At 38.0% G+C, this 23424-nt stretch overlaps 1 protein-coding gene across 3 annotated transcripts; it reads left to right on the forward strand.

Annotated features, from left to right (window-relative positions):
* Positions 1-1979: 1979 nt before the first annotated feature.
* LOC149840941 (flowering time control protein FPA-like) lies at positions 1980-22046 on the forward strand. 3 transcript variants are annotated; one of them, XM_090003485.1, is made up of 7 exons: positions 1980-2675; positions 4979-5227; positions 5332-5475; positions 7724-8709; positions 8813-10278; positions 21382-21444; positions 21668-22046. In XM_090003485.1, the coding sequence occupies exons 1-5, from the start codon at positions 2361-2363 to the stop codon at positions 10215-10217; spliced, it is 3099 nt and encodes a 1032-aa protein (XP_089859611.1). In that variant the 5' UTR covers positions 1980-2360; the 3' UTR covers positions 10218-10278; positions 21382-21444; positions 21668-22046. The 3 variants fall into 3 exon arrangements, with proteins under 3 accessions (XP_089859611.1, XP_089859612.1, XP_089859610.1); XM_090003486.1 differs by lacking the exons at positions 21382-21444; positions 21668-22046 and adding exons at positions 16726-16886; positions 17073-17513; XM_090003484.1 differs by lacking the exon at positions 21382-21444.
* Positions 22047-23424: the final 1378 nt, after the last annotated feature.

Genomic DNA, 23424 nt, shown 5'->3' on the forward strand with positions numbered 1-23424 from the left:
TCCTGTTGATGAATTGTGCCATGACAATGTTTTGTTGTATCTACTCCTTACATACATTATGACCATCAGCAGTAGACAAGAGAATAGAGATGAAGACGAAAGAAAGGTTGGGTCAATAAAATAAAGAGAAAGAATGATAAAATCACATAAATACAAAAACTTTGATGAAGAAATCTGGGTTGACATGCACATCATCAACTTTGATGAAGAAATCAGCATCCCACTTTGCTACTGTTGTTAAAAAGTACTGAATTTTACGATTTACATAACAATCTCAAAAATTAAGGAAAAGAAAACAGGAGGAAGGGTTCTTCTATTTTCTCCCTGTTTAGCTCTGAGCTGAATGATTTTCTGCGAATGACCATTGATCTTGTAAGTTTTATCATACGAAGCTCATTAATCATGATAATATGGACCAACTGTTCATTGTTTTTCACATATTTCCTTCATATCACTTCCATGCACCCAAAGCATCAACAAGCCAATTTGTGACTTCCTAATCCAAGTCACATGATATCAGTCTGGACTCTGGAGCAATTTACTTACGGGCCACGGCTACCCCCTTCTACCCAAAACAAACAACCAAGGTCCTATTCATGCTGCATCAATGAAATTCACAACACCAACACTCGCCTATACAAGTACAACACTAGGTTGACCAAACATCATCATCTGTGTGGAAACCAATTAAAGTACCAACTCATCCAGGAATACAATTTACAATGTTTATCATTTTCAGCTGTCACATGGATAAGCCAATATCCATCTCCCAGCATCCGCAACCATATCCATGTGACATAGACCTGCAGCCATCATGAAACAGACATGGCCATAACATGCAAAAAAAGTTTGAAAGCAAAAACTCTCTTATGCAATTGCAAGAAAATTCTACATGCAAAGATCAAATCAACAATAACAGAGGAACCACATTTAAAGATCCAACCAATCTTGAAACTAGCCGATGATTTTTTGTATATTGGTGGAATTACTCTATAATATCATTTGCAACTTGTATGTTGCCGCCCACTGAAAAAGGAAGGGAAAAAAAGAGGGGCTTATATAACAGAGAAAAAAAAACAAAAATCAGGCAAAAATGTACAGACCGCCCCTTCCACTACTAGACTTTACAGTTTAAAAGTTGGCTAAGATCATATTTTGTTAGTGTTTACTGTATCTTTTTTCTACTTCTCAATTGATATTCATAGACCACCTTCCTAAATATGCTCATACAGAAAGAGGTGGGAAGCCTCAAAAATCAGCCCTAGGGTTTGGTGTTGGAGCATGTTCATGGCTCCATCTGAAATGCCCTTGCATCAGAGACGTCAGATTCCACCCTTGCTAGAAAATCAGTTCTTGGAAATCGACAGTGGGCCAAAACCCACCGTCGACTTCAACCCTTGGGTGTCGTAATTGTCGGCGTTGCTCTCGACGTCCGGTTGATCCTCGACGGCGAAAAAGCGACGGACGAAGGCAGACATGAAAGAGAAGGAAAGTAGAAAGAGGAGGAAGACGAGGAAAAAGGAGAGGGAAATAGAAAGAGAGCACCTCATCTTGAGGGAGGCGGAGACGGTGGTGGTTAGAGAGAGATTCATCGGGCATGGTGCTCCCGTCAATGCATTTTTTTTACTTTTCATCTCCTCCGTTCTTGTTCATTTTGTAACAGGGGAGAGGTGGATAAAAAATTTCGTACTATTTTGGACGCGGCGAACGTGCATAACGCCGTCTGATGCGTCCAAAGGTTGTTGAAAATCGCTGCTGGGAACGGCACATCAAACATGCCCTCAAGGAACAACCAAACCACGGGTCTGTCGAAAGCTCATGAAATCCCGAGCCAAGTCCAATTCCGAATCCAGTTTCGCTAAAGAAGTACCTGGTCTTGGATCCGAACCGTAACCGGAGCAAGTTTTTAGCGTGGGTCCCAACGAAAAGCGAAGAAGGAAGTGCCCCAAGTATAAAAGGATGAGCAGGGTTCATCCCCAGCGCGCGAATGGGACCCCTTCCTTTCTATCCCGAAAAAACGGTTGCAGAAAACCCTAACCCTAGCCCTAGAAACCCCTTCGATTTCTCTGCACCAATCCTGGTCTACCTTCGTCCTCTCCTTCATCATCATCATCATCTTCTTCTTCTTTATTCTCTTTAAAACCCTTGGTCTTCAATCCTCCGCCGCTCCAAACGTACTTTTTGTTTCTGTATCCCTTGGACCGAAACCCTAATCTTAGAAATCCTCCTCATATTCTGCGTAAAACTCTGGCCTTTTCTCTGTCAAAATCCTGCCCTAGAATCTCAATCCTTCTTTTCCATACGTTCGTTTCTTTTTCTCTTTAGCGTGGGGAACCTTCTATTATCCTACCTGAAAGGCGATGCCTCCTCCCAACAAGTCGGATTCCAATCCCAAACCTAGAAAATTTGGCAAAAATTCGGTGGATGATGACGGGGGAAGTGAAGAAGGGCCCATGAACAACCTATGGGTCGGCAACCTGTCTCCTGAAACCACTGATGCTGATCTGAGTGAGGTCTTCGGGAAATTTGGCACTCTCGATAGCGTGTGCTCCTATGCATCGAGGAATTTCGCGTTTATCTACTTCAAGCGCCCGGAGTATGCAAAGAAAGCGAAGGATACACTCCAGGGGACCACGATTCGAGGAAATGCCATTAAGATCGAGATTGCGCGACCGGTTGGTTCTTCCTGTTGTTTTTCAGTTATAACTTTTTCTCTGAATTTGCGGGAAAGTTTGGTTTATTAATGCATATGCATGCCGTGTCTTGATGGACGGTGGTATTGCTGTATGTCGGGGTGCCACATTTGTTGTTCACTGAATTTCATTTGTATAATCCTCAATTTCCCATAATGATCCCCTCTTCTGCTTGGATTTCAATTTTCTGTGCCCACCATGAATGCGTGATGAGATTGGCAGAAGCTGGTGCGAGGGTTGTTCATTTTCTGATAAACATTAACATGCCCGGTGTGTCCCATTCGTTGCCAAGTCAGAGTTGGGTGCTGCGAACTTCCACATTCCCTTCTTTTTCTCTATTTGTACATGAGCTATCTGTTATTTTCTATTGTAATTTTTAGTTTTTGAATATTGTTTGTGAATATTCCATGACATATGGATGCTGGGGGGGGGGTAGTGTTCTGATTTGCGCCCGTACAATGTGGTCTCGCCATCATCTTACCTTATCAATTATTAATTTGCATGTTGTTTGGATCTTTTTCTTTGGATATTGGGTACACTATTTAATCAATACTAAAGTTTATCTAAATCTTGTTTTTCATGAATCACTAACACTAAGGTCCTCTTATTGAGGATTAGGTTATAGCAGTCTTAACCTTTGTTCCCATGGATTTGGTGATTAACTGTATCATGCACTTTCAACTCTCTCTCTCTCTTTATATTGTGGGGGGATTAAGTTACTGGAGTCCTAAACCATGGGTTTGATAGTTAACAATATCACACATTTTCACTTATCCGCGGTATACAGATAAGAACCGTGAGATCCAGAAAGACTTGTATGATTTGGTGTTATCTTGCACATAGAAATATTCCTTGGCAAATTATGCACTGGCATTAGTAATAAATTATGGTGGCAGTTTTGATAACTAAATGAGGAAATTTTACAATATGCAACTGTAACCACAGTTTAAATTTCTCTGTGGTCCTGTGAAACTAACCTTTCTAATTAATTACTTTTCTTCATCCTTTTTATGACATTGCAATTATTCAGTAACTGTGTTTACTGCTACTTGCCTTACCAGGGGCTCCATATCTGAGTGTTCATGCTGTTCAGCCTTTTGTTCCCTTTCCCACTTTCCTTGTCCTTCTAGAGTGCTTTGAATGGATTTATGTTACCAAACTTCTAATAACTGCATTTTGAAACTATTCTATGAGTAGAATCATGCATTTGCAATCCTTGAATCATCTAGTTATTGGTTTGCACTTCAAAGCCTCAGAGTTCATTCTTTTTCTGGTTAGAGTTGATTGAAAATGATAGCAGTGGACGTGGCTACTACATTTTTAAATCCCATCTGCAAGCTGCAAAATCAAACATTACTTAAAAGATGAAACAGTATAGAAGTCGGAGAAGACAAGCTAGAATGCATAAGAGTAAATAAATTGTAAGAGTAAGCTTTAACCACCACACGTGGGGGAAAAACCATTCCAATACCACAAAAACTAATCTAAGAGTTTGAGACACTCTCATGTTGATAAATTAGATCATTCTACTAGGTTTTAGAAAATTATTCCATGTATTATTCCTACCTCTGTCATATATCAGAGAATTTACTGATAACTTCTAAGCTCAAGCTGATATTTGAAACACATGCTGCTTTGACTTTGGTGTAGCATATACATGCTAAACTTGATTGCCTTATTGTTAATCTCCTTGTTTCATTCTGAGCTGCTTGAGATGGTTTTGGGCGATATATTCCTTAGTGAGCATCTGTACTGACTTCTAGTACATATTGAGTAAAAGCCTATCAGATATTTCACATGAATACAGATGTGGGAATGGGACACAATGCTGATATGCTTGGTATGATACAAAATTCTAAAAAATTAGGACATGGGGACACAGCTTTACGTGTGTGTGTAAAACATTAATTCTAAAGCACTATAGTTATGTACAACAAATAATAAAACTAAGTTGAAATCAAAACTTAATGTAATTGATGACAAATTAAAAAAAATGAACTCAAGTGAATACAAAATGAGCAAATAAGATCATAAAGAAAATAGATAAAGTTGATGAAATAATGTTGACTGGGTTATGTGTAAGTTTCTAAGCTTGTGAATGTTTATGTCCTAATTTTTGCAGTTTATTTTATCCCACTTGTAGATTGCGTAGATAGGGCTCTTGTACCTTTTATTCATGTTACCTTTATGTGGTCTCTTTTGACTTTTTAAATGCTTTTATTTACTGTCATAATGGTCATGGTTGAAGTGTTTTCTCTTGTTCTATTTATTGCTTTTATTTTCAGGCTAAGCCAGGCAAGCAACTATGGGTAGGAGGAATGGGTTCTTCAGTTACAAAAGAGCAGTTGGAGAATGAATTCTTGAAGTTTGGAAATATTGAAGAATTCAAATTCCTCAGGGACCGAAATTCGGCTCTTGTTGGCTACTTTCGTCTTGAAGATGCTGCTGCTGCCTTGAAAAGTTTGAATGGAAAACGCATAGGTGGTGGTGAAGCATTAAGAGTGGATTTTCTGAGGTCTCAGCCTTCAAAACGAGTATGTTGGTTCGTTTTGGCTGTGTTTAGCAGCTTTTCTGAACCCTCAACACCCACCACACCATCACCTTTTGGGTCTAACATGCATTTCTGCTTTGCTAACAGGACAATTGGAATGATTTTCATGACACTAGAGATGGGTCCTTCAGTAATAGGAGGGGTGGTGGCCATTCAGATGCACTATGGATGCCACCGGATGCAATGCAGAACTTTCTAGATTCTTCTGGTTTTGGGCATAATAGGCATCAGGTATATTTTGACACATTTAGAAGGCTTATCTGAGAATTTATCCCTCTTGTTTGGGTGGGTGCACGCACACCACACCAGAGTTACCGGAAGCTTCTTAGATAGGTGGAAAGCTCGCTTCGGAAGCCCGATACTCCTCGCTTCCGAAACTTGATGAGAATCTCGATTCTCCCAAGCTTCTTGTATGCTTTTCACACACTTCATCTATTCTTGTTATATGTTCTCTCACACTACTTTTCATGTTTTTTATGTGCTTTCTCTTACGCTTCTCACTCACTTCCATGTGCTTTCTCTAAATTAGCAGTCATCATTTTTAGATTTTATTAAAAAAATTAATTTTTACACTAAAAATCATGAAGTTTAAGAATAGTCACTTTTATTTTAGTTTTATGTGTTTCATTTTAATTCTCATTCAATTTTTATATTATTTTTTATTCCTTGCTTTCTGCTTCCTATACATTTTAAAATGCATCACTTCTCGCTTCTGCTTCCCGTATCGTTTCCTGCTTCCGCTTCCTAGTATGGCAACCTTGCACCACACACACATATATGGTGATATTTTGAAATTATTGCAATATTATCGCTAATTCAATGTAAGCCTAAATTATGTGTAAAATTTGTCAATATTTACAAAGTGTTGCCATAATACATCATATAATTATAATATCATGATATTCTAAAAAAAGAAACTTCATTTTTATATATTTTAAGCCTATGTTTTCTATTTTTGCTTCTTTTATATTTTAAAAAAGTTTTCAATCTTATTTCTTTATATTTTTCAAGAAAAAATAAAAAACATTATTTTTTAAAATCTTTTATGTCTCCACATTTTTTCAATTTTTATGACTCAAGATTTTCTGAGAAAAACCATTTTTTGAAAAAATTCTCGGGAAAAAACCTCCGACAAATTGTCGACAGCAATACTGGCACCCTATGTCACCTGGGTACGGGTGCAGGTGCAGGTATGGGTACAGAGGGTACGACACGACAATTTCAAAAAATGTGGGTTAGGGGACACGGCTATATATATATATATATTAAATACAAAATAAAATGAGTATAATCTAAATATATATCCTATATCTAAAATATATATTATATACTGAAAATCTGAAGTTATAAACTGAAAATATAATTATAAATTATAAATTGAATACAAACTTGTATGTATGGAGGGTAAAATGGTGTATCCGGGCGTCGACACAGGTACAGAGGGCAAAATGGAGTGTTCGGGTATCATAGCTGGTGCCTGTATATATGTGCTTTATTTTAACTAAGCAAAATATTTGAGAGCTCAATCTTGTTTTTGATTGCCTAATATGGTCTTTGGGGGAACTATAATTGCCAAGTGGTGATGTGAGCCTATCACGTGACATGATGTTGCTAGTATGATTTAGACTTTTGAATTTCGGCATAGTAAAACATGAAAACACATGTTTCATAGTTCATTAACTTTGCTCGGATTATCAGATCATGGCAAAGTTTTCAAAGGCTCTATCTAACTTGTGGTAACTGTGTCTAACCAAAACCAAGACATGCTGATGATGAGGTATAATGCTTTGCATGTGCATGTTAGTGAGTGTGTATATGTGCATTTCATTTTCGTCTGGTAATCTCTAGGATGTCATATCCTTCTGGTACACTGCTGACCTTGCTGGGGATAGATAATTGACTGAATTAGCTCTGTTCAATATGAGTGGTGCCATCTTCTGTAGGTTCTTTGTGTTGTTGGTGACCAGGAAGGCATGCAACATCTGCAAAATTAAATGCCATTTCTGCACCATTGGGTTTGAACTCATATGAAGCTGAATGATGCATATTGGTTGTTCTCATGCTGGCCCCATCTAGTCATTGCTCCACTTGTATTGGAATCATTAAGTGATTTGGTTTCGCTGAACTTGTATAGGAGTCATTAAGTGATTTAGGGTATGTTCGGCTGCTCCTTTCAAAACGTGATTCAGAATCACATGATTCACATGGGTCTCATGTGATTTTGAATCTCAAGCAAATTAGAAAGTGACTCTCATTTACAAAGGCAAATGAGATTCACTTTATCACAGCTTACCTTTTTATGTTTTGCTGCTTATACAAATGAGATTCACTTTCTCATTCAAATGAGAAAGTGAATCTCATGTGAGCCAACAGAACATGCCGTTAGTTTTGTTACGTACACTTCAAAAATATTGATTATTTTTTATAAAAGCGTGCATGTTCTTTCTTGAGAGTGACTGGTCTTCTTTTATGTTTTTAGCAATCTCCAGCATTTGGTGGATGGCATAAAGAAGGTCCACCGAGTAATATTCTGTGGATAGGGTATCCGCCGTCTGTTCAGATTGACGAACATATGCTTCACAATGCTATGATTCTCTTTGGTGAAATTGAGAGAATTAAGTGTTTTCCATCAAGATATTATTCATTTGTTGAATTCAGAAGTGTTGATGAGGCAAGGCGTGCAAAAGAAGGCTTGCAAGGCCGGCTATTTAATGACCCTAGGATACAGATATTGTTTTCAAGCAGTGAAGTGGGCCATGGTGATAGGGAGAATCCTGCATTTTTTCCAGGAATCAGGGGTCCTAGGTCTGACATGCTTTACAATGATCCACCCTTTGGACCCATGGAATTGTTTGGGCATCCTCGCCCAATATTTCCAAATAATTTTCCTGGACCTTTGGGTCCAAATGCTATTCATGGGCCGAACATGTTGATGCATCCTTTTCCGCCACAAATTGATCCGCTCCTTGCCAACCCTGAGGTTCTTCATTTAGCAAGCCTCCTCCAGAATATTCCAGATGCCAATCTTAACAATCCAATGGTTCCTAATTGGAGGCGGATATCTCCTCCGCCATCAGCTCTAGGAATGCGACATCAAGTTGGCCCTATTCCTGGTACTTGGGATTTGGATCCGAATCCCTTTCAAAGGGAACCAAAGAAATCCCGTGTTGGAAGCCCTTTGCCAGTTGATGATGCTTCATTTCGATCAAGAAAGACAAATGATCATGTCTCTGGGCCATTTGGGCCACAATCTGATAGGGCTTTGTTGGATCCTGTAAATGTTCATGCACAAAGTCAGAGCGGTCTTTTACCTATTCGAGCATCTCCTGTTGATCATCTTGGCCATGAGGATAATCATGGAGCTGTAGATGATGATTATTGCTGGCGTGGTATTATTGCCAAAGGTGGGACTCCTGTTTGTCATGCACGATGTTTGCCCATAGGGAAGGGGATAGACATGGCACTGTAAGTTCAATCTTATGTACCTTTGTTTATGGTCTTTATTGTTTCTTGAATAGATTTGACTTAACATGTGCATTGTACACTTTTTCCCGCTTACATTTTGCAGTCCTGAAACTGTTAATTGCTCTGCAAGGACGGGATTAGATATGCTGACAAAGCACTACTCGGAAGCGAGTGGCTTTGATATTGTTTTCTTCTTACCAGACAGTGAAGATGATTTTGCTTCTTACACAGAATTTCTGAGATACCTTAGTGGCAAAAGTCGTGCTGGTGTGGCCAAGTTTGATGATGGTACTACATTGTTTTTGGTTCCCCCTTCAGAGTTCTTAACACAGGTTTTGAAGGTGTCTGGTCCTGAACGCCTTTATGGTGTAGTTCTAAAATTCCCTCAGCAACCCGTCAATACAAATGTTCATCTTTCCCATATCTCAGCCCCGATCCAACCGCCTCCACCTCTGACATTTCCGCCACACTATGTTGATAGGCAGCATGTTGCTTCTGTTCAAACAGATCATGCTAGGATTCCTGGTAAAGAAGATGTTTTGCAGATGATGAACTTCACCAGGGGATTGAATGAGGATTCTGTTGGTCTTCCTGGTGCTGCAAAACCATCATCAAGTGATCCTCATCCATTACAGTCTGCTCCAGCAGATTATGCCAGCAACTCAACTGCCTCCCACGCTGGAGTTTCATTGACACCAGAGCTTATTGCCACTTTGACTGCTCTTCTACCTGGCAATGTGCAGTCTTCAGCCTCAAGTGATGGACAGTTACCCTTGACCACAGCTGTGAAGCCTTCTTACTCATCAGGTGTGGCATCTGAGAAACCAGTGCCATCACATGGGTGGCACCAAGAACAGGCCCTGCTCTCTGGTGCTGTTAATCAATCTAGGGAAGAGAAAGCTAGTCATCCATCCCAACAGTTAGGGCACCAGTATAACAGTAATCAGTCTTCGCTTCTATCTCAATATTCAAATCTTGGAAATGTTGCAACTGGACCAGACCATTCACAAATCATCAGCAATTCACAAGTTCTGAACCCTAACTTGATGCACTCTCAAACTACTATGTCTACTGGGTCTGCTGCTGGCTTTGTTACCCCTCCACAAGGTGGACAGTATATGGTTCCTCAGGGTGGTCAGCATTATCCACTTGAAGCTTCAAATATTCCTCAGAACTATGGCCTGTTAGGTGCGGCAGATGCTAGTGTTGTCTTCCAGGCTCCCGTCCTTCAACAGACCACCTCTGTTCCAGCTTCTACTCAATCACAAATTGGAAATGTCGCTCAATCACAGCAGGATATACAATTAGGAGTTGGTAAACTTAATACAGAGCTATCCAACCAGATTCAGCAGCTTCAATCTGCTGCAACAGGGCCAAGTCATGTTATGAATGAAAGTGAGGCTGAAAAAAACCTGCGGTATCAATCAACTCTGCAGTTTGCTGCCAACCTTCTTGTTCAAATCCAACAGCAACAACAACAACAACAGCAGCAACAACAACAACAATAACAACCTAATGCCCAACTACTCCAAGGCCCTGGAAATTAGTGATGATGACATCCTTTATCAGGTGCATATTTCTCTTTTGTTTTTTTTCCAGTAAAATATATTCCGAATTGATGTCTTTTCTGTGTGAAGGATGCATGCCTTGGATTCATTATAGCTGTGGTCTGCATAATCTGCCTTCTTGATAATTGTGAAATGTTGTACACATAAACCATATTGCATATGGACATCAAATACAACTGATGACAATGGTAATCTTATTAACTTTGGTACCTTGAAAACAACAGGTTTCTGCATAACACTCTTCCTGTGTCTTATAGGAAATGAGGACATAGAAACTAGTTGAAAGTTAGCTATAGGAACATGGTTATTGTGCAAGATTCTTTGATTCCATGTATATAAATCTTTGGTTCTTTATCTGGAAGGAAGCGTAAACCATTTAGAAAATATATATCGTGATGATATTGTCAGATAGACAATTATTGGTTTTTCAATTATCCTCTTTGTTAATCTTTGTTTAACTATGAGGCTTAATCTGCCGAGTTGTGTTTTTCTATACACTAGATATTACAACAACAACAACAACTACGCCTTCATCCCAAAACAATTGGGGTCGGCGATATGAACCAACAACGAAAATCATTATGGGTCTTCCACATGAATCCTTCTCCTCCATTCATTTCTATCCAATGCCATGTCCTCGGTGAGGTTCAAAGCATTCATATCCTTTCTTATCACCTCCATCCATGTCTTCCTAGGCCTACCCCGACCTCTTTTAACTAATATATTTTCCCATTTCTCCATCTTTCTAACTGGAGCATCATTAGGCCTTCGTCGAATATGTCTAAACCACCGTAAACGATTCTCTCTCATCTTATTTTCAGTGGGTGCAACGCCTACCTTCTTACGTATCTCCTCGTTCCGAATCTTATCTTTTATTGTATTTCCACACATCCATCTCAGCATACGCATCTCAGCTACACTCATTTTTTGAATATGATGTCTCTTGGCAGCCCAACATTCCGTACTATATAGTAAAGCGGGCCTAATAGTCGTCCTATAAAACTTTCCCTTCAACCGCAATGGCATTCTACGATCGCACAACACTCCAGTTGCACTCTTCCATTTCATCCACCCAACCTTTATCCTATGATATCAATTTCTCCATACTTTTGAATGATAGATCCCAAATATTTGAAAGAATCATCCACTGGTATTTCGTGCTCACCAAGCTTCACTACACCCATCACTACTTCATTGCTTACTAAATCGACATTCCATGTATTCTGTCTTACTCTTACTCAACTTAAAACCTCTTGCTTCCAATGTCTGTCTCCATAATTCTAACTTAGCATTAACCCCAACTCTAGACTCATCAATCAAAACAATATCATCAGCAAACAACATGCACCACGACACATTTTCTTGAATTGATCTCGTAAGCTCATCCATCACTATAGCAAATAGGAAAGGGCTTAAAGCAGATCCTTGATGTAACCCAACCGTTATAGGAAAATTGGTTGTCACCCCTCCACAAGTGCGGACATTGGTTACTACTCCTTCATACATATCTTTAATTATACTAATGTACTTGAGAGAAACATCTTTCTTCATGATTGTCCACCAGAGAACGTCCCTAGGTACTCTATCGTAAGCCTTCTCCAAATCAATAAAAACCATATGCAAATCTTTGTTCCTCTCTCTATTTCTCTCAATAAGTTGTCTAAGAAGATGTATAGCTTCCATAGTTGATCTTCCAGGCATAAAACCAAATTGATTCTCCGATATCATGACAATCTTCCTCAACCTAGACTCAATCACCCTCTCCCAAAGTTTCATAGTATGACTCATGAGTTTTATACCACGATAGTTTGTGCAATCTTGTATATCACCCTTATTCTTATATAGAGGCACCAAAGTACTCTTCCTCCACTCATTAGGCATCTTATTTGTACGCCAAATCTTGTTAAAAAGATTTGTCAACCATTCTAAACCTTTCTCTCCCAAGCATTTCCAAGCCTCGATAGGTATACCATCTGGGCCAACTGCCCTTCTTGATTTCATTTTCTTCAAAGCCTCTGCAATTTCTTTCTTTTGAATCTTGCGCATGAAGTCACGATTCATCTCATGAAAAAGAATTGAAAAGTCTCCAAGATCCTGAGCATGACTTTCATTAAATAGCTTATCAAAATAATCTTTCTATCTATCCTTAATCTCCTCATCTTTGACTAAAACCCTTTGCGTTTCATCTTTGATACATCTAACCATACCCAGATCCCTCGATTTCCTATCTCTCATCTTTGCAAGTCTATAAATATCCTTTTCACCCTCTTTGGTATCCAACTTGTCATAAACCTCCTTATATACCTTATCCCTCGCGTTCTGAACTACTTTTTTAGCTTCCTTCTTTGCTATCATATACTTCTCCAAATTCTCATTATCACGTTTTTTACTTAGATTTCTATAACACTCTCTTTTAACCTTAATAGTTAATTTGACATCCTCGTTCCACCACGATGTATCCTTACCTAGCGGTGCACCACCTTTAGACTCACCCAATACCTCCTTAGCCACCTTTCTCATGCCACCCGCTATCTTATTCCACATAGATTCTGAATCCTCCTCGAGACACCAATCACCTTCCTTAACTACCCGCTCTACAAACATTCCTTGTTTAGCTCCTTTCAGTGCCCACCACTTAATTCTAGGGTCTATCTTATGTTTATCCCTTTTGCGGCATTTTCTAATTCTAAGATCTAAAATTAAGACTCTATGTTGTGTAGCTACACTTTCTCCTGGTATAGCCTTACAATCGATGCAACAACCCCTATCTCTCTTTTTAAGTAGGAAAAAATCTATCTGACTCGTATTAACCCCACTTTTAAATGTTATTAGGTGAGACTCCCTCTTCCTAAACCAAGTGTTGGCTAAGATCATATCATAGGACAAACCAAAATCTAAAATCCTTTCTCCACTTTCGTTTATTTCTCCTATACCATAACCTCCATGGATACTCTCAAATCCATCCCTACTAATGCCTACGTGCTATTAAGGTCACCGCCGATGAAAAGCCTTTCTCCATAAGATATCCCTTGTACTACTCCATCTAAATCTTCCCAAAATTGACGCTTAATGGAATCATCTAAACCTACTTGAGGTGCATAAACACTAATAATATTAATAATATTCGTACCTAATACTAATTTAATAAGTAAAATCCTATCACCCTTCCTACGGACCTCAACTACATTATCTATAAACTCACGACTCATAACAATCCCTACTCCATTCCTATTCCTATTTATTCTTGTATACCAAATCTTATATTCCCAAGGTTCTATCATTTTTGCTTTCTCACCTACCCATTTGGTCTCTTGTAGACATAAAATATCAATCTTTCTCCTACACATAACATCTACTAACTCTACCAACTTACCAGTTAAAGATCCTATGTTCCAAGTGGCTAACCTAATTTTATGGTCTTGGACTAACTTCTTTACCCCCACCCGTCCAACAAAGTGAGGGAACCCTTGCCTATTTGACACCACACCCGGGCGCCGGTGTGACGCGTCGCTTCCGGGCGACGACCTAGCAACCCTTGGCCATTTATCACTGCCTCCGGGCCTATAGAGTACAGCGCGTCGCTCAGTAGGGAACGCCCCAACGAAATTCTCATATTGGTTCATATTCATAGGGTATGACTAAGTTTTTATGTTGGCTGTCACAGGCCTACCGCAACCCTCCTCCTTTATCCGGGCTTGGGACCGGCAGTGTATAACTAAACAGTAATACACTAGATATTGTGCAGTAAAATTTATTTTTTCGTTTTTGTATATTTTATTTGCAACTATCAATTTTATGTGGTAATTCTCTATTTTTGTAAGATATTTATTGTTTATACTGGCCTATGATATGATGTTCATCTAGAAGTCCAGAATATATAGTTGACAAATTCGAGGCTTCCTTCTTGCAATTTCTTTAGGGAATCTGTGGTTAGTTGATCTCTTTCCTTTTATGCACCTTTTGCACTTCCAGTGTCTTTGTCATACTCACCTAAGTCTGCTTGAGCTTTTACTGATCCGATTTGAAGTTTTCCTTGTTTCAAGTTATTTTACATCCAAAAAGGTGTTAAGTATTTCCAAGAAAACAATTTCTTCTTCAAATCTTATGTCCAACACTTCTGATTCCATTTTATACTTCTTAGGAAATAGATTGTTAACTATGTCACAGGGATTCGGCTAGCAGGGTGCTGCACCCGCGTCGACGCGGGTGCGGGTGCGGCACCGGGTGTGGTCAACCCGACCCTGGGTGCGTTGACCGCACCCAGGGTCATTTGTGTCCGTTTTTTTTTTGGATTTTTTTTTTTTTTAAAAAATTGCCCTATGAAATGGGCTGCGTAATTAAAAAAAAAATTTGGGGGGGGGGCGCTGCCCCCCTATAACCCCCCGCGCCGGGGGGAGCCCCCAGACCCCCCTTCCTGCAAGGGCAAAAACAGTGAATCAGGCTCCACAATCATCTTTGGGGACAACCATATAAGATAAAAAAATGGTAAAAAGTAAGTTGGGCATAAATGTGATGGACCTTATCAGCTACCATATATATATATATATATATATATATATATATATATATATATATATATATATATATATATATATATATATATATATATATATATATTACATTTTTGCCCCTGCCGCACCCCCGCACCCAGGTTTTTTGGAAGTGCCGAATCCCCGCACCCGCACCCATGTGACATAGATTGTTAACAATAGGCACATCAAGCAATAAAATATGCTCAATTTGAAGTTGGAAGTAGCTAATATCTTTGAATAGATATGCTAGCATGAGTTTGGACCATTTAAAAGTCTAAAATATTAAACGTTCTCTTCCAAAAAAGGAAAGCTTTATCACTCCAGCAATTGCATCACTGGTTGAATCTATTGGCCCAATCTAGGAATGAACAATGTCATTGCCAGGTAAGGCCCAAACTAGATAGAATTTTTAATTGGATGAGGTGAATAAATAAAATCATTATGTAGGTTTTAGATCTCTGTTGATTGGACTCTTCCCCATTGGATCACTTTATTAGCATGTGCTTTCTAGTTGTGTTTGAAATGCTAGTTTCAAATTTTCTTCTATACGATTTGGTGTTGTAAACTTTTATTCTTTCTTGATGTATAGTGTGCTTTAAAAGTTAAAGTTCTCTAGATGATACTTTTGCTAGGGTGCTAGGGTAATGTGATTGAGTCTATTGATTTCATTATTTATAGTATATTCACAGGTAATTTAAACATGCATGCCCCTTTGAAAAAAAATACTTTATGATATTACGACTTAACTTCTTGAAACTTGGCCTGTGGCATTGGCATTTCAACTTAATGACCTAGGTAGGTCACTCTAACATATCTTTAGTATACATAAATATGGGTAATTATTTCTTGAAAGAGTAAAATAAATTAAAACTACTAACATTAGAATAGTAAAATGGATTTGTGATTATGAACATCAACTTTAGAAGAAATTAGTAGTTAATGTCTAATAATGTAATTATGTACCTTATGTGAACCATTATATTACACTAGTGTCTTAGGTAATTTAAACTACTGAAACAGCCTGCTCAGCCTATTCATACATAAAACAAGTCAACCAACTGGATCAACTTGTTTTGTGTCCGATCCAAATTGGCATGGATAGATCATGTCAACTTGGTGTGTGTGTGTGTGTGTGTGTGTGTGTGTGTGTGTGTTCTGTTAAGTTTGATTTAAATTGATCGACTAGCGAACAAAGCTTATATTGTTTTGCAATATTTCTATGTTCTCTGCACTTATAATTAGATGCCTATTCTTATTGTGAGTTTGGCATTTGATTAATCATGTGCTCTGATATTCCCTCGTTGCTTCATTTTGCAATGTATTATGGTCAACGGAAGATATTTGTTTTATGTGGCACAAATGTGACCCAAATGTCTTGGTTTTAGTTGTTTTTGTAATGTAAATCAAGGATAATTCTTATCTGTAATAGAATATGTAAGACTGTTGTTACGCAGTCAGCTGGTGTTTACCTTTATAGATTTGTTCAAAAGGTAAAACTTGTTTTATCACCAACTTTTGCCATGAATGCCATTACAATCCAATCTACTTCACCTGTTAAGTAACTCACAATTTTAGCTTCGGGAAACCGCAAGGGCCGGTTTAAGATCAAGATTTTTGGACAACACGATAAGCTTGTATATATTCAAGTTCACTAAATAGTCCCTGTTTGGTCATATTGTAGCAAGGGATAAAACCTGCTTAGATGTAGGTTGGATCATGATTGATATGCTTGTTGTCTGGCTGTATATAAAATGGATCTGGATTATAGCCAGCTTCTGAAAAATGATAATGCAGTACTTAGAATGACCCATATTCAGAGTCTAGCTGCCAGTTTGATTCTTTGCGGACAAGAGTTAATGTTGGAATTTATAAAATGAACCAGTTCTAACCTAGTTTCACTTTACTCGCTGTCTCAGTTCCAAATCTTCCAGACAACTTGCTGAACAAATTATAGGATCAGACTTTCTGAGCCAATTTTTAAGTATGAAGTGACTTTTAGGGATGGAACATGGGTGGATTGATCTGGGTCAATCGCGGGCATAAAAGTTCAGATTTCACTTGTTAATGCTTTATGAAGGTATGAAATCACAGATATGATCTGGTTAAGTTTTTCCCTTCTATAGCGTAAGTTAGGCTCTTTTGATCAGTTCTGAATCTGAGTTGGATATGTAGATACATTTGGTTTGGGACACGTTGGCTTTAGTTCAACGATTTCCCTATTGGACCCAACTTGGTTCTGAACTTTATGATTATGCCTTACCAGGACCAAATTGGTATATGAAAAAGATCCACCATCTGGTAGGGAGCGACTGATGAATATCACCTGGTTTAAGGAAGCTCATGAGTCCGAAACCTGCAGGTGGGCATCTGAAACCTGCCGGGGGCATCCCTTGCTGGGAGGCTGAAGCTGCAGTACTTCCTGGTGGGCAAGTACACCAATGAGCTTGTGAGTGAGGTGGTTTTCTCTGGTTATCCAAAAGTGAAGAAAAGATTCTTGCTTTCTTAATGACCCTTAGGTTCATAGGGATTCTCAAGATCCAGAGGCTTCCTTAAAAATCCTATATTTAGTGAAGTGGCTTGCCAATAGAATGATTTGAAGAATTCGAGGGCCTTAAGAATCCTAGTTCCAGGTTCATGCTTTCGGACTGGTATTATCTCAAATGCAATTTCTGAATGGAAGTTTGTTTTAAAATTTCTCCATTTTTCATGGATAAATTTATTGAAGCTCGAGTGTGTAAAAAGTAATTATGAATGCACATTGCATGAATCCAACAATAAAACGAATTTTCAGTGATGCCTATTTCAAGTGTCTTGTATTTGGGCTCCCTGAAATGTTACTGGATTTCAAGATTCGATTGACCATATTTTAGATTGTTGAGCATATAAAACATTTCGGTTGGATGTGCTGAAATACGACAGGAGAGAACGTAATGGGTATTATTGACAAAAAAAAAATTTTGAGGGTGGTGTTTGAGATCGTGTAGCCATGTTACCTCTGTAACCAAGATCACCGGATACTTCTGAAAGGAATGGGGAAGATTGATGTTTGTCCTTATCTATGAAACCCAAAGTTCTCAAATTGTTTTCCACATGGGGATAAAATAGTCGTTTATGTGAACCTCTCTCAATCGTTAATCTCATGTATGGCCCACAATATGACTCTTTTGACTGTCTAGTCCTTGTTACTTGGTGCCATCAAGATACCGCATAAAGGTTGCTATAAAAAAAACACCACATAAATAACCTTTATCCAGATTGACTTTGGTTGGCAAGTACTACAAATTACCCGTTTAGATTTGTTATCTCAAACTTTCTTTCTTTTTTATCAGCACGTGTTCATGTACAAAGGTATCAATCCACTAATGGGTTACGCATCGAGTTGAGTAGTGGGTTCTGCTTGGGCTTGACTCTTGTAAAGCCCCTCTTGATCTCATTCATGTATTAAATGAAGCTCGAGTTCAGTTATAGGCTTGGTACAATAGACGAACTTGAGCTCCAACATAGGTTTGAGGTTGCTAGCTTGTTTAGTTTCCTGCATAGCAATGTAGCTGTTAAACATAAAAACAATGTTGAGAATAATGGTCGACTTTCTGGCTTTGAGAAGTGAGGTCAACTCAAACTTTGTGACAATATGCTGAAAATCGTCAAATTGGGATAGGCCTGCCTCACGTCACTTTGCTTGTAGGGAAGGAAAATGTTTAATATGTACTCGACTTTTCTATGTTAAACTGCCATACCGTGGTGCTTGCCTTCTAGTTTGAAGTTAGTGTTCTTTGTTCGCAGAATTGATATCAATGGTCCATATTTTTTTTATATGGTATTAAATTTGCTTATTGAGCATATGTTTTCCTCAATAAACAATCTATTTTATTAATTCAATCAAAAGGCAAATTCTAAAATATAGTCGTGCATTTAATTGTTGTTTCTTTAGGAGCAATCATCGGCCTATTCTTGAGTGTACAAGTCTAAGAAAGTTAAGGATCAATCTTTTTTAAACTGTTTTAGAGAAGGAAGCAGCAATTAACTTTGTTGCTTCTTATGGTTGTCTATGATGTTTGCTTGAACAAGCGGGTTAATGAGTTCATCAATTATGTAAATAGCTGCTTACGCTACGTATCACTAATAAAACAAAGTGGTGCAAATTTGTAAGTGTTTGTGGTATAAAAATTCAATAATTGTAAACAAGGTGGTGCAAAATTGAAATCAACTGTTTGCCGTATTATTGTTGTCCTTTAGCATACCATTTGGTCGTTATGTTTCAGGTTTTCAACTTATCAAACCTTTGAATCGCCCTCAACTTGCTTACCAAAAACATTAATAAAAGAGGAAAATTCTTCAAGTTGTCTTGGTGATCTTTAAGGTGATGAAAAGGCTAGTTTTGAAAGTTAAAAGAGGCTCTTAAGTACGATCTTAGGCATGTTTAACATAACATGAGGTACAGTTAAATCCAGCAGCAGCATTGTCACTATCATTTTTATCAAACAATATTTTGGTGAGATGAGCATGAATATTGAATCTAAGTACGATATTCAAAAGAAGTGTTAATAATATAATGCTATCCTGCACTAAAGAGAATTGCATTATTTTTTCAATGCAATATGTAATAAATACAAAGACTTAAACGTGGGTCTTGTAACACAAGTGAAACAGTAAAGATAAAATGTTGATAATAAACGTTCTTACTGGTCGGAATTAAGTTAATGCATTATGCACTAAACAGGATCCTTGCTTCTGGTGGTTTGTTGCTATGGGTTCTTGAAGATGAGTGGTCAAAATGGCACATCATCTGGAGGTGTTTTTGTTGTATCCGATTGGAGCTTATTAATTCCTACGGCAAATTTCCTTAGTTCCATAGGATTTAGATGTAAAATCATAACACTGATTATCAACAACAATCTCCACTTGTTTGACTGGATTAAATTATAAATTAATTGCAAATAATTTCGACATTTTAGTTAAACAAAATCATGACAAGGTAGTTTGTTAAAAATAAGTGCAAATTGGTCTCCTTCCTGTATACAAGTAATGTTTCTTGTGATTCTACACGTTTCCTGTGATGTTTTTTTTTTTAAATCTTTGATCAAATATATGATGGCACCATTTTTTTCTTGTAAAATGTGTTTGGAACAAGATTAGTTGCCTCTAATTTCATTTTTGCTTACATTTATACTCTTTAAAAATGTCATCTTTGTTATGTTTTACTGTCATGTACATTGTTAATGTAATTTAGTTCAAATTGCTCTCATGTCTTTTTAGGAATCTTAGTTGTCAGAGTTCGACCAAAAGCTTGTCCTTACCATTCTAACATGGGCCCTAATCTAAGTTGCCTATAGTGTCCCAGTTCTAAGACTATTTGATATTATAAAGATGTAGAAGTTGCATAAGGATCAGAGGGGATGATTAGACAATGATTTGAGTCGTCAACTACCAAGCTTACATTAAATCAACGATGACACATACTTTGATATGCTCAAATTTACGACTTGTCTGCCACCTGTGGGCCAGGTTGAAATTGTTTGATCTCGGCTTGATTTTTTTAGGATTCGGACTTGAAGTGAAAATAAGATGAACATGTCAAATTTCTTTCGTGTTACAATATTCTTCATGCGAGCCTAACATGGATGCGCACGGTTTGAGCCCACTAAACTAGAGCTACATATAGGCTTCAACCAAGCTCTATGCTTTGTTTTATAAAACTCTGGATTTACATATAAAGTATATAAAGACTTGAGGCGAAAATCCTTCAAATATAATCTTCATCTGTAATCTCGTATTATTACCATTGCTAGTCACGTTATGGTATAAAGTGGCAGCTTTTTACAGCCAACCGGACATTCTGCTGAAAAAAAGGTCTGTAATGCAACATATTTGTCAAAATATGTGCTGAAAGCTGCTCCATCGTGTTCTTGCGCCAGTGAAACAATAAGCGTGCTTATTGTTGCTGGTCACGTAACGCAGTGAACAACCTTTGTTCACCACATAAACTATGTGCAAGCTCAATTCAATCAATTTTTAGTTTTATCAATGAACGGTTAGCATGTGCCAGGTAGAGCGTTTGGATCTTCAAACAGATGGTGTTTCAGTACTAACAATGTTAGTCAGTATTGTTGCATTCATGGTGTGAGGTTTGTGAAAAGGCTGTCAAGTTGCAATCTTTCCTGATGATTGCATTGAATTCTGATCATAGTTACTGCGAGCCCCTCCTCAAGGGGAGAAACATGTTTCTCTGGAATCCTGCTGTTGAAGTGGGAAACACCATGCTTTCCCCCAAAAGGGTAAGAGTGGGAAATTGCTTCTTATTTGGGGCGGAAGCTAAGCCCTCGCATCCTTTTCGTTTTCCCCACTTTTCCTTCGCCTTTTGTGTTTGTCATATTGTTTTTTTGCTTTCTACTCGTTTCTTGTTTCCTCCACGTTTCCTTTGTGCTTATCACATGCCCCCACAATCGCTTTCAAATTGAATCCCCATTTACGCTGCATACTAATTTTTAACATTTGCTTCTCTGCTTTCACTTTACGCATCACTTCCGGTATTCATTTTGCTTCCTGTTAACTATGGTTTGGATGCGTTACAGAAAATCAATGCAAGATACACATCTCTTGGTGGTGTTGAATTTTAACCGCACGACATTTCACAGGTTTGAAGATTTTGATGCGTAGAAAGGTGGTCTTTAGGGTGGATTAGTCCTGCTTTTAGAAAAATCAAATCTATCGATTTCTTAGTAAACAAAGCTTAACTGTAATCACGATGAATCGTTAAAAGATTTACAATATGTGATGCATCTTTTGAGGCTTGCGGTTGTTTTACTCTGGTGTTTGCGGTAGTTTCGTCCGCTAAGTTGCAGCGTTTAAACTTTGCAGGTCGAGCAAGTATGGGCAAGTTGTGCAATAGAATGCAATTTTGATAGCTGACGGGTGTGGTAACGATGCGCATAGCGCAAGGTTCGCTAAACAAAGGGTGGTTTGAATGAGAGCTGGATTTGCGGAGGGAATGTGGATCTGGTAGCGTGCTTGGTCGCTGTAGGAACTTGCTTTCCCAAACTTATTTTGTATCAGCAAATACTTGAGATTCACGTTTATGTTATCGTGTCTTGGTGTTTTTCTTTTGTTGATAGAGTTTACCATGTTTAATTCCTTGCCTCTGGTCGATATTAGAACCTGATGCAGTTCAGCTCCTGAATGCTCCAGGTCTGAATAGAGCTTCTTCTACTTAGTCAAGAATCAGTTTTCTTTAGAAAAATTTTGGCAAGCAAAAAATCGCTTGATGAATTGAATTTTTTGTTTTCTCTGGAGAAATTATTGGCATATATTTATAACTAAAAATAAAGGAGTGATAATATGCTCAAGAAAAGATGGGAGTTAACAATCTCATGAAAATTCAAAGATTTTCGCAACCCATGGAAACATATTGTAAGATTTTCATTTTGGGGCAATAGTCAATTTATAATGTTTAAGGTGATGTGTCGTGGTTTTATTTTGACAAACAGTTACTATCCGCCTTGTGTACGTGGATGTGTGACCCATCAGTCTTGTGTAACACATAGCTTGGTGATATGTGTCGTGGTTCTATTTTGATAGGTAGCTACTGGTTCTATTTTAACAAACACTTTATGGGACTCATCGGCCTTGTTTATGTGGTTGTGGGATCCATCGGTCTTGTGTGAAACGTAGCTTGGTGACGTGTTGTGGTTCTATTTGATAGACAGTTACTGGTGTGAGATCCATCGGCCTTGCGTATGTGGCTATGTGACACTTGTTGGAATGTGGATGATAATGGATGCATGTCGTCCAATTATTAGTGTGGGACCCATCATCTTTGTATGTGGTTGTAGGTCCCATCAATCTTGTCTGTCACATAGCTTGATAGAAATGTGAATGATGATGTGTGGAAGGGGATGCATGCCATCAATGGACGAGAGATGCAAAAGGTGTTGGTTGTTGTGGATGGATGACAGGAGCGATGTGGATGGTTGCTACCATGACATGGTATGCATCTATAATGTATGTACCTGTGTTTCATGGATGATGATGCATGAAATAGGAATCATAAGTGTAACCACTCAACATATTTTAAACAAAAAATATCAGGATTTTTTTTATATAAGGCTGATTTTTTTTCATTTTCTTTTAAATATAATAATACAACAATCTCATCAACAAACTCTTTTCGACCGTACAAAGTACTAAACGGCCCGCCTGAATGCAAGTGCGAGTGTGTCTTAGCTTTCTAACATCAAATTCAATACGAAATCATTCATTAAAGAATTTGATTAAATCATTATATAATAAAAACTATTAATTCAAGTTTTTCATCATTGACATCGCCTTAATCGAATCAAACTCTAGAGAGTCAGTCTGCGTATGCATCAACGTTTAATAGCTTCGTAGAACAAGGTTTAAGGTTAAGGCATCCAAAAGACAAAATCTTTATGTTGTTATTAGGTGAGTAAACACTGCAAAAAAATATTAATTTTTTAAATCAATTTCATAAATTAGTTTCTTGGTTAAATCTACGGACACATTATATTACGATAACTACTACCTTTATATACCCGAATAGAAATCGACTATGCATAAAATAAATACAATTTAGAATTGAATCAATAAATTAATTATCT

The sequence above is a fragment of the Nuphar pumila genome, chromosome 4, assembly GCF_984573655.1.
Source record: "Nuphar pumila chromosome 4, dmNupPumi1.hap1.1, whole genome shotgun sequence".
Lineage (NCBI taxonomy): Eukaryota > Viridiplantae > Streptophyta > Magnoliopsida > Nymphaeales > Nymphaeaceae > Nuphar > Nuphar pumila.

Bases quoted from the DNA above. Each gene is read 5' to 3' on its own strand.
- LOC149840941 (XM_090003485.1), top strand. From the start codon at position 2,361: ATGCCTCCTCCCAACAAGTCGGATTCCAATCCCAAACCTAGAAAATTT. The intron at 2,676-4,978 runs GTTGGTTCTTCC...TTTTATTTTCAG, and splicing joins AGATCGAGATTGCGCGACCG to GCTAAGCCAGGCAAGCAACT. The intron at 5,228-5,331 runs GTATGTTGGTTC...CTTTGCTAACAG, and splicing joins GGTCTCAGCCTTCAAAACGA to GACAATTGGAATGATTTTCA.